This window comes from Littorina saxatilis, unplaced genomic scaffold, assembly GCF_037325665.1.
Source record: "Littorina saxatilis isolate snail1 unplaced genomic scaffold, US_GU_Lsax_2.0 scaffold_979, whole genome shotgun sequence".
Taxonomy (NCBI): Eukaryota; Metazoa; Mollusca; class Gastropoda; order Littorinimorpha; family Littorinidae; genus Littorina; species Littorina saxatilis.
In genome coordinates this window covers 37,422-50,000 of record NW_027126230.1, presented here as the reverse complement: position 1 = coordinate 50,000, position 12,579 = coordinate 37,422, and the positions used below count along the sequence as shown (strand labels likewise).

Below are 12,579 nucleotides of genomic sequence, written 5' to 3'. Positions count from 1 at the left end.
CATGATACCGTATATATATACATACACGGATGTTTTTCTGTGTGTGAGTTTGTGTGTACGATACCGTGTGTACGTATGCGTTTGTGCGTGTGTGTGTGTAATGGAGAGAGAGAGAGAGAGAGAGAGAGTCAGAGAGAGAGAGAGAGAGAGAGAGAGAGAGAAGACAAGACAAGACAAGACAAAACAAGACAAATTCTTTATTAACGAGGTTAATGGCATAAGCAAACAGGTGCCTTTTTACATCCAGCCCTTGCCCATGGGAGGGTTTAATCTAACGATAATACGTTTAAAAATGTTAGAACATGAATCAAAGAGGTAATAACAAGTCGCGTAAGGCGAAAATACAATATTTAGTCAAGTAGCTGTCGAACTCACAGAATGAAACTGAACGCAATGCCATTTTTCAGCAAGACCGTATACTCGATCGTAGCATCGTCAGTCCACCGCTCATGGCAAAGGCAGTGAAATTGACAAGAAGAGCGGGGTAGTAGTTGCGCTAAGAAGGATAGCACGCTTTTCTGTACCTCTCTTTGTTTTAACTTTCTGAGCGTGTTTTTAATCCAAACATATCATATCTATATGTTTTTGGAATCAGGAACCGACAAGGAATAAGATGAAAGTGTTTTTAAATTGATTTGGACAATTTAATTTTGATAATAATTTTTATATATTTAATTTTCAGAGCTTGTTTTTAATCCGAATATAACATATTTATATGTTTTTGGAATCAGCAAATGATGGCGAATAAGATAAACGTAAATTTGGATCGTTTTATAAATTTTAATTTTTTTTTTACAATTTTCAGATTTTTAATGACCAAAGTCATTAATTAATTTTTAAGCCACCAAGCTGAAATGCAATACCGAAGTCCGGGCTTCGTCGAAGATTACTTGACCAAAATTTCAACCAATTTGGTTGAAAAATGAGGGCGTGACAGTGCCGCCTCAACTTTCACGAAAAGCCGGATATGACGTCATCAAAGACATTTATCAAAAAAATGAAAAAAACGTTCGGGGATTTCATACCCAGGAACTCTCATGTCAAATTTCATAAAGATCAGTCCAGTAGTTTAGTCTGAATCGCTCTACACACACACACACACAGACAGACACACACACACACACACACACACGCACATACACCACGACCCTCGTTTCGATTCCCCCTCGATGTTAAAATATTTAGTCAAAACTTGACTAAATATAAAAAGCAAACAACCGAACAAACAAACGATTAACAGACTAAACACATTAACAAAACAAATTATACAAACTAACATAACATAACATAACAGAGAGAGAGAGAGAGAGAGAGAGAGAGAGAGAGAGAGAGAGAGAGAGAGAGAGAGAGAGAGAGAGAGAGAGAGAGAGAGAGAGAGAGAGAGAGAGAGAGAGAGAGAGAGAGACAAAGTGATCGAGTGAGCGAGCGAGTGAGCAAGAAAGAGAGAGAGATAGAGAGAGAGAGACACACACACACAGACACAGACACACACTGAAACAGACACACACATATACACACACACACACAGACATACATATACACACACAAACCAGAAGGAGTGAGAGAAAGAGAGAGAAAAAATGAGAAAGAGAGAGTCGTCAGTAAGTAGTGGTATTGACACGTAGCGATAATGACACGTAGCGCTAAAAGATGTAGTGCTGTCGACACGTAGTGATAATGAACGAATGATAGTGACTCATAGACAAATTATTTGTAGCACTAATCAACGTAGCGATAGCGGCACGTAGCACAAATGATACGTAGGACAAATGACACGTAGCACAAATGACACGTAGCGCTAGCGATACGCACCCTCCCAGGATCACCAACTTTAGACATAGAGGGTCTGAAGACCAGAAAGTTTATATTCTTGCTTTTGGAAGGCGGTACATTCCTTATCTATACAGGTGATCCTCCGAGTGCTCATGTCAATGTAATGTCTAGTTCTCTGAGCCCTTCATGAAATCATCATGGTCAGCAGTCTGATACAAACTTTTTAATTTGTGTCAGAACAGATCTGACAGAACATTTTCAGAAAGCAGTACCAGCGGTATATGCAGGCTAAGAAAAAATAAGTGCGTTGCAGGACCCGCTCGTTTTGGGTTTAGTGCGTCTCGGGACCCCCTCCCTGAATTTCTGGTATGGTTTCTTCTTCTTCGTACGAGGTTGATGACACAACCATTTGTCGAGGGTAGCGTAGGCACCCGGTCTGCTCCCCGCCTAAAAAAGGCCAGTGCCGTTCCGTCTTCGAGGGACTGCGTGGGTTTCATTTCGGAGTTTTCCTTCTCCTAGACGAGTTTCCTTCCATGGATGATGAGCCTCCTCTACCCTCGTTTTGAATTCAGAGTGGTCTTCTCTTAGGATAGCTGCCTGCCAGGGTTGACGAGCCTATCCTGCCCGGCTATTTGACCCATAGCTGGAGGTTGGTTCGTGGGCACCTGGGCGTTTCCACACACCGGTGGGCCCGCATGCCGCACGTCTAGGGGCCAACCTCCTCCGAGTCCTTGTAGTCTAGCCTGGGGCCTTGCGGTACCCAGTTTACGCCTGTCGCCGCGATCTAGCCTGGGGCCTTGCGGTACCCAGTTTACGCCTGTCGCCGCGATGGAGGCACTACATAGGGCTTGTTGTGGAGAGGTTATTGTACTGGCAGGAGAGACTGACGCATTCTGCTCTCTTTTCGCATTGTCCTAAAAAGGACAGACGGTGCTAGCCAGCGGTGAGGGCTGAAAGCGAGAAGTGACAAGCACAAGACACTTCGCCAACACACTAGACACGTCACACAACCATTTGGCAGGCTGGTATGGTTTTTTTCTGGCTCGTACAGGATGCAGCGAAGCACAGTTTGTGGATCCCTGCTGACAGTTTAAGAATGTTGGTCATCTTTCAGTGACTGACTCACATAGTGCATCACGTTCATTCATTCTGGTCGTTCCTTACTTTGCATGTGTAGTTAATAGACTTATTTTGAAAATTCAGCGTTGACGACGGTACATTGGTTTTACAGTTTTTCTGACAGCGTGTACTTTGTGTGTGCAGGTACTGACAGAGGCTGATCTCCCCCCATCCACAATTGTCAAAGGTCAGTGTTTTTAAAATTCTAATTGTTCAAAAACTTTAGGAAGAAGAAAGCTTGGATATTTTTTTTAGAATGGCAGAAGTGGGAACATTTAACCATTAGCTGCTCTTATTATTGAAGCCTAAAAGATGTTTTTTGTGAGGTTATTGAAATGAATATAATTATGTCGAACTTATGATCGTACTGTCTGCAGAATCACCAAGTGGCAATCATAGCTTTGATTAATGTCTATGAAATCCATGTGTGTATAGCTTTATTATGATCTTATTGTCTTCAGAATCCCCAAGCAGAACTAGTCATCTGGTGACATCACTGCATAACTTAATTTATGAATCACATATTTTTACACCCCCGGTATAGGGGTGTGTATAGGATTCACTCGATGTGTTTGTTTGTTTGGGTGTGTGTTTGTGTTCGCATATAGATCTCAAGAATGAACGGACCGATCGTCACCAAACTTGGTGAACAGGTTCTATACATTCCTGAGACGGTCCTTACAAAAATTGGGACCAGTCAAACACACGGTTAGGGAGTTATTGGTGGATTAAGATTCTACAAGGACTTATAGAGAAACATATTCATGGTCAAAGGGAAATAACCTTCTCAGTTGGTGGCAGTGAGAATGGGTGCAGTGAGAATGGTTATTTCCCTTTGACCAACGGGGGTGTTTTTCCTACCTCGAAGGAATATCTTGTTTTAGGATGAAAGTCGCTTGTTTATTTCTATGCTTGTTAATGTTATTCTCTCAGGTGCCAGGAGAGTGGTTCCATATAACTCTCACTTACTCTATTACACAGCTCATATTCATTGAGAGTGCTTACTTCCCTTTGTTTATCAGAATTATGAATCACAGTTTATAAAATCCATGTGTGTATAACTTTGATGATCTTACTGTCTTTCAGAATGTGCAAGCACCACCGGTGATCTGGTGACGTCACCGCCCGGCTCCCTGACGATGGACATGTCCGCGGTGACTGCGGCTCTCACCACAAGTCAGTACAGTGTTGCAGACATCCGTCAGGCCGTCCTGACCTATTTCTTTCACACTAGTGAGTCTGTCGTAAAAAACGATACAGTCAAATTTGCCCTGGTGACCACCTCTGCCTATTATGACCACAAGAAACGATCCCTGGCAGAGATTTGTTCTATATATATTTATCATTTCGATCACCTCTCCAGAACAAACCAGCACGGTTGGCCTAGTGGTAAGGCGTCCGCCCCGTGATCGGGAGGTCGTGGTTCGAACCCCGGCCGGGTCATACCTAAGACTTTAAAATTGGCAATCTAGTGGCTGCTCCGCCTGGCGTCTGGCATTATGGGGTTAGTGCTAGGACTGGTTGGTCCGGTGTCAGAATAATGTGACTGGGTGAGACATGAAGCCTGTGCTGCGACTTCTGTCTTGTGTGTGGCGCACGTTATATGTCAAAGCAGCACCGCCCTGATATGGCCCTTCGTGGTCGGCTGGGCGTTAAGCAAACAAACAAACAAACAAAACCTCTCCAGAACGACGACGTATCTGTAAGACCACTTTTGGCTGGTCCCAAGGCTGGTCATTAAACACAGGTTCAACTGTACTGTTAGTGTTAGCACACAATTTGTGCTGATTAGAAACAAAGAAAGTTAGTACCGTCACCCTCTCCATAGCACATCCGTCAGGCCGTCCTGACCTATTTCTTTCACACTAGTGAGTGTTTCGTAACGTTAAAAATTGACACGATTATTTCATTCACACTAGAGAGTTTGTCGTAAAGTTTGAAAATCAGTTCACTTTACTGAGCACTGTAGACTAAACAATGACTTCTGCTTTCTTTTTTGTGTGTACATGTGTGTGTGTGTGTGTATGTGTGTTCGCGCATCTTTAAAGTCTATAAAAGACAACTCTTGTTTCACCACAGTAATGAGCACTTGTGTAATTTGCAATTTGGTTTTTTTATGTAGAAACTCATAATTTTTCAATAAATAAATATGTATCAAAATTGTCTCTATCTGTGTAACATGAAAATTCCCCACCAAGAACATACTGCTTGGACAATGGAGTTATACGTGTGTTGATCAGTTGGTGGTGATTTTGCAAGTGTAAAAATAAATGTTTTTGCAACAACTTCATTTAATAAAAATCTCTGTGTTACAGGCAAATTCCCCACAAAGGACATACTGCTCGGACAACTAAGGGCTGCGGATGTCAACTTCACCGACCTCTGCAAACAGAGAGAAGCTAATTTCCAGAAAGACACACAGCTACAAGAGAAAGACACAGTCATACAGCAGTCACAAACAGTCATACAAGAGAAAGACTCAGCATTAGAACAGACACACACAGTCGTAGAGCAGCATGTCCAAACCATCCAGCAGCACAGAGAAGAACTACAGCAGCACAGAGAAGAGCTACAGTTCCACAGAGAAGTCGTCAGATCCCAGGAGGCGGAGCTTGAACAAAAAGAGGCGGAACTAAGCCGCCAATCACAGGAGCTGGAGAGGAAGCGGCGGCTGATGGCGTACCAGGAGCGTCAGATCTCGGCCCTACAGCTCCAGATGCAGACGTTGCTGGCCCACAGACGCCAGGCAGATCAGCAGGGAAATCAGGCAGCACGTAAGTTGTGTGTGTGATTTGTAAATGATGTTTTCCCCCGAAAGCGGCATATGGCTGCCTGCATGGCGGGTTAAAAACTGTCATACACGTAAAAAAAAAAAACACTCGTGCACAAGCATGAGTGAACGTTGGAGTTTCAGCCCATGAATGAAGAAGAAGAAGAAAATGATGGTTATTGTGTTTGTTGTGTAAGTGAGATTAGAACAAGGTGCTGCTGTTGTGGTGAAATAATTAATACTCTGCCTCAGTCCAGGCCCATGTTTTGTAAGTTCGATCCACAAAGGGGTAAATAAAGTGTGTACTTTATTTGATGTTAAACGTTGCACACCAATGTTTTAACAAATACATAATTCAAGGGAGGTTATTGTGCTAGACATCAAGAACTAAGGAAGGACAGAAGAAATGACAGGCCTGAAAGTGGCGAGTATTTTACTTGCCATGGCGAGTAGAAACATGTTACGGGCGAGTAGATATGTTCATCTACTCGCCAAATGCGAATAAAGTTGCTGAAACAAATTGTTGGTTTGGCTAGTAAAGTTTGCTCTCTGGCTAGTAAATTTCAAGAATCACTCGCCTTTGCCTAGTGCACAATTGTTTGGACTTTCAGGGCTAAATTAGAAATGATCTCTGGTAGAAAGAGAAGGTCTTTCAACTTTTAAAGCAAACTGTACATAAAAATGATGAATGCAGATGGTCTGCAGAAAACTAGTTATTGAAAAGAAATTAATTACCCATGTTATTGTTGGAACATACACTATTTTTTAAGTAATGAAAGCTGTAGACGACATTTTGTTAAACAGTCTTGGCTATTTCATGTCTGACACACAAGGGCGGATCAATTCAGTTTGGAGGGGGGGGGGGGGTTACAAAATGACTGCGAAGATACAAGTTGACGGCGCCGAAGGCGCCTAAGCCTCTAGGGGGGTCCGGGGGCATGCCCCCCCGGACATTTATTTTATCCAAAGAAGCAAAATAGAGCTATCTGGTGCAACCTGAGCCAATAAATTACCTCTTTTTTGGGGGGGTGGGGGGGGTTACGTAACCCGTGTAACCCCCCCCCCCCCCCCCCCCCCCCCCCCCCCCCCCCCCCGATCCGCCCTTGGACACAGATTGTATAATTAGACAGAGATAGTACATGTGCGTCAATCTTCTTTTGATTTGTCTGTGCTAAAATATTTAGCTTCTTTCATAATTGTGCAATGCTTTGTTCAATATTTTTATTTTATTTGTATTTTTTACAGCAGTTCAGGCAGCAGCAAACAATGCAGCAGCAGTACCAGCAGCCCCTAACGCAGCAGCACAAAACAACAACATGACATGCGACATCCGTTGCAAAGTCTGTCTCTCTGCAGAAAGCAACACCATCTTCCAGCCATGCTGTCACATCACCTGTTGTAAAACGTGTGCTGAAGAACTCATCAGCGAAGTTTGCCCGGTATGTCGCACACCAATTAGTGATGTCCTCCCAGCTTACATTTCGTAGAAGTGGAAGAGTAATGGGTATGCTTCAGGACTGAAGACTTTCGGGCTGGCGTTTGTTGTCGTAGTTTCTGAAGGGTGATGCAAGGAATGATCAATGCATGTTAGAACCACAGACTTTTTAAAATATTTTTTATAGAAAGTGTCTGGTGTTATGGTTCTTTAATAAGGTAGCTCTTGGTGTTCATTTATCCTTTCGACTGTTTCACTGACCTTTTCACTTTCGCTTATGTGGAAAAGTGTTTGTGACACGAAACCTTGCAATTTGGTGTGAGATGATATCATATTGTTTCGAATTGCACACAGCAATGTCTTCTTTTGATGGTACACTAATTGCATTAGAAACTATAGTTTTAATCTTGTAAAGCCAAACCTAGTGTATGAAGCTACCGTACTTTTCGGACTATAAGGCGCTGCCGTGTATAGGGCGCACCCCCTACTTTTAAAAAAAAAATGAAAAAAGCCTAGAATAAGGCGATGCCATGGATAAGGCGATGGTGTCGTGCATAAGGCGATGGGATGAAAGAAAAAAATGAAGAAAAACATCGTACATAGAAAAAAACAACAACAACATCAATGATCAAACATGGCGACCGCTCAAAATCGGCAGGAAACACTGTTTCAAACAGAAAGTCCAGTCGTATCGCAAGATCGATGGCTTTAATCTTGAAGGCAGCATCGTATGAAGCTCTCTTCGTTTTCGGCATCTTGACAGTGACAAAGTCGAAGTGCAAGTTGAAGCGGTACCCAGTTGAAGTGTCAAGAGACCGACTGTCAACTGTCGTGTTTCAACGCAACTAGTGTTCAGGTAATTTTTTCGGCGATCAACATTGCTTGAATTGTGTTCACTTAAATGGTTGTTAGTTGCTCATTGATTTCAAGTTCACAGTGCTCGTGAAACCTATTTTATCCGAGAATAAGGCGACGTCGTGTATAAGGCGACCCCACGATTTTAAGTAAAAAAATAAAAAAAAAGTATCGCCTTATAGTCCGAAAAGTACGGTAGTTAGATTTAGCCGGTTGTTTTGGTAGTTGTGTTACAGTATGTACAAATCTGGCAGTCATTTAAAAACTATGGGGCATTTTCCATTGGTCATTATTACAACACTTGTATGTGTCTCAGTTCTGTCATCAGCTGGATAGAGATTCCAAATTCATAGGCAGCAAGACAGAATGTTTGTCACAGTCACCTAAACCATGGTTATGAGTTTTAGTGTTCACACACATGAAGAGAAACCATACTTCCAGGTAAGCATTTACATACATGTACTAAATGTTTTGGCATTAAATTTTCATTTAAGTTACAGTTTTTGAAAGTAAAATCTAGCACTGAAAATAAATATTTGAAGTGCTGAGATAATGGTTGAAAATTTATTCAGCCGTAGTCTTTACAATGACCTTGACTTTAGTTTTTTCTAGGTCAAAAACTGCATGCAGCTGGCACATGAAAGAACAAAACCATATTTTCACAAAGTGAATGATTTAATTGCAGGCACATTGATCAATATTTTCACAAAGTGAATGATTTAATTGCAGGCACATTGATCATGCAGCATCTGTAGGACTAGACCTATTGTAGTCAGAGAAATATTTATTTTCTCTGTACAGATAACATGAAGGTTAATTAAAAAAGGGTTGAAACTCATGTGTATCTTATTTTCAAGTGTTCCAAGTTTTAGGTATTATTTTGCTGGCTGTGTGAAGTTCAAAACCACAGAGTACAGCCATATCTCGCCTTTTCTTGAATAATAATATTGTTGTAATTTATGTAAATAATAATTGACTTCTTGATCTGTAGATCAGCTCATTAAATTACCAGGAGACTAAAAATGTATTGAAATTTGTATGAGATATTGTGAGAAGAACTAAATAGTTGTAATGTACATTTTGACAATTTTTAAATCTGATCAGCAGTGCTTGTCATTTTTGAAATCCTGAACAGAAATTGCAGCATTTGTAATTTTTGGCATTCTTATTGGAAATTGTACTGTCAATTATAATATATGGTATGCTGTACATAGACTAAATGCCATGTGAAAACAGTGTAAATAAGCTGTGTCTATTCTGTTGTTATGTTTGTGGGTAACATGAATGGAATTTGTATGAATGAGAATATTTTATATCAACTTTGTTTGGCAGCTTTACAGAGAGAGCATGTGTGAGAGAGAGAGAGAGAGAGAGAGAGAGAGAGAGAGAGAGAGAGAGAGAGAGAGAGAGAGAGAGAGAGAGAGAGAGAGAGAGAGAAAACACGTGATATTTTTCTTGTACATGCAGATTATTTATGTATTGTTATGAAGTCTTACATTTTTAGCTACATGTATAACTTGTCACTTTTCTATGAAGCTTCAATTCTCATACATTTTCAAGTCAAGTCATCATGTTATACCTTACAGTTGATCTGTTATATCAATATGTTCAATGTATTTGTCAGTTTGCATTTACTTTCCCTGCTAATGCTTGATATTTGAATTAGAACAAAACTTAACCATTTACCAAGTACAATGATTTTTTTTTTCACACTGTAGTGAAGTACAGTGATGCTAGTTTAGGCTTTTTCTTGCATGTGTTGAGTTGTACAGACTTGCACTGGATAGACAGTTCAGCGCTTTCTTGGTTAGAGAGTGGTGTTGGTTTCACAAAGAAATTTTGTTTGGCAAAGAAATATGTGAAAGAAACAGAATGTATTATGTATACATTAATTTCCACAGACATATTGCCTGCTCTGATCTCTTTCAGTCTATCGCTATGTTTTCTTCTCATCTCTTTCTCCCTTTGTCTCTCTCTCTCTCTCCCTCTCTCTCTCTGTCCGCTCTGTCTCTCTCTCTCTCTCTCTCTCCGATCTCTCTCTCTCTCTGTCCTCTCTCTATCTCCGCTCTCTCTCTCTCTCTCTCTCTCTCTCTCTCTCTCTCTTTCTCTCTCTCTCTCTCTCTCTCTCTCTCTCTCTCTCTCTCTCTCTCTCTCTCTCTGATGGTGATGATTCCACTAATATATCAACCACTTGAACATGTACAGTGTATCAGTAAACTGGATCTCTACACATAGGGGGGCCTACCTGAGTGTACTGATTCTCTTGCTCTGTTCATTCTTGCTTTATAGACTGGCTGTGCCTCCGTTCTTTATAAGCTTTGATATGAATGTGTTCTCTTATTCATTTATGTGTATTCGTTCATTGTTTTGTGAAGCATTTACAAAAAAAACCCATCCTTGACGGATTTATTTTTGCACACGGTTTTTTTTCTATACCTTTTTCTCAGTGATTTTCATTTCTATGCATTTAATGCTAGCTGTGTAAACAATATATTTGGTCAACAAAGGGGAACAACATACATCATAGTATCTCATTTCTCATTTCACAAAAAAGACAGATTGAGATAGACATATGCAGGTATGAATTATTTTTTACAGGCAGCAATTTTCTAAACAAAACTACAACATGGAAAGTGTTAGTTAAAATTGTATGTATCAATTATTGTTACATTCATAGATTTTAATCCTGTCAGGTTGATTAAGTGTTCGTTAAAATTGTATGTATAAAATTATTGTTATTCATATAGATTTTAATCCTGTCAGGTTGATAAGGACTTTTAAAGATTGTTATTTGTTCATGTGAATTCTTGTATATGGATTGTGTATAATCCTTGCATGGTTGCCTTTTCCTCTTCATTTCTGTCTACACTTCTGTTTGCTTAACTTGTGTATTTACAATGTATTTACAAATCTGGGTTCCTTAAGTTGCAATAATTGGTCAAGTTTGGATGATACTATTTTCTTTTCACTTTGTACAAGGTTTTGAATGCAGATGGAGAGATGCATTTGTTATAGAAGCTCTGGAAAAAAACCTGTCTTGTGAAAAATATTCTAAAGTTTGTTGCAGAATTCAAGATATGTAATTGTTCCTGGTTAAAATGTACAAGCCTAAAAACAGTGAGCTAAGATTTGTACAAAGTTTTAACACCTTTTAAAAAAACCAACTAGGGAGCAAAAGAGCAAAGACTTGATCAAGACCAGAATTTACTCAGGCATTCAAACAGGCACACGCACACACATACACAAGCACATACATACATACATGATCTCAAACACACATACACGCACAAATGCACGCACGTAAGCATACACACACACACACACACACACACACACACACACACACCCACACACACACTCATGCTTGTTTTTTACAAGACTGGACAGCAAACAATTTTGGAGACTTAATTAATTGGTGTGCAATATATTAAAAGGATTTTAATGCTGGTTCAAATTCTTGAGATTGAAAAATGTTTTGTATGATCTTTAAACATCTTTACTATAAGTCAAGCATGCATTGGGGGTAAGATGATGCGCCAAATTTTTGTCATTAGCATTGATAGTCTATGATGATTTAAAAAAAATTAAAAACAAAATGTGTGTGAAGAATTTCTCTTTTATGAAAATGCAGGATCAGTTTTGCCTTTGATCTTGTCTTTTCTGCATTTAAATTGCTGCATATATTGCTTTTGTTGTACTGGAAATAAACACATTGTAGCAACGAGTAACAGTCTGCAAGTGTGTGTGTGTGTGTGTACACAGTCATGTGAGTGTGTGTGTACACAGTCATGTGTGTGTGAGTGTACACAGTCATGTGTGTGTGTGTGTGAGTGTACACATGCAGTTATGTTTGTGTGTGTCAGTGCATGTGTGTGTGTGTGCGGGTGTGCATGCGTGTGTGTGTGCACGGTCATGTGTGTGCGTGTGTGTGTTTGTGCCAGTGTGTGAGTGCGTGTGCATCATTCATGCATGCGCATTCATGAGCATGCATGTGAGTACGTGCACATGTGTGTGTGAGTGTGTGTGTGTGTGTGCGCGCATGTGTGTGGGTGTGTGTACATCACTTGCCCACTGTGAACATGAAGAACAGTGGATGGTTGTGTAAGGCTTCAAATTTTGTTTTTATATTATCAGCGTTTTAACTTTTTCCGTGTACTAATGTTTGCCCTAATCCTTCAAGCCATTGTCCCACACCCCGACACCTCTACCACCTTATTGTTTCCTTGTCTTCTAATTACTAAGGGTCATACAAAAATAGGCAGATGCGTTTGAGGACAGATCTTGGTGAAAAACAAGTTATATGACTGGAAAGGACATCCATTCCCCTACACAGGGACCTATATTTCTAATATAGGTCTATGCCCTACAATACTACGTATTAAGCAAATAGATTGATTGATGTCACATAACTTAGTGTTTATATAGTTGAACCTACAACACAGACACCCACCAAAATCAAATTCAGTACAGTGGAACCCCCCTTAGGGAGTCTTAAATTGGGGGGTCTTCAAAAGGGGTTCCACTGTATTACTATTGTCTCAAATTGTATTGTGTAATACTATTGTGTGTATTTTACGATATGTGATACAGTGGAACCCCTCTTTCAAGGCTCCCCAATTTAAGACTC

At 40.3% G+C, this 12,579-nt stretch overlaps 1 protein-coding gene across 1 annotated transcript; it reads left to right on the top strand.

Moving 5' to 3' along the window:
* Positions 1 to 3,036: 3,036 nt before the first annotated feature.
* LOC138954684 (uncharacterized) lies at positions 3,037 to 7,466 on the top strand (the record flags this gene model as incomplete). The annotated part of the gene is made up of 4 exons (XM_070326467.1): positions 3,037 to 3,079; positions 3,979 to 4,125; positions 5,208 to 5,666; positions 6,908 to 7,466. Coding segments are annotated over 4 exons (891 nt in total), but the record flags the coding sequence as incomplete, so codon positions are not given.
* Between the last annotated feature and the right edge of the window lie 5,113 nt (positions 7,467 to 12,579).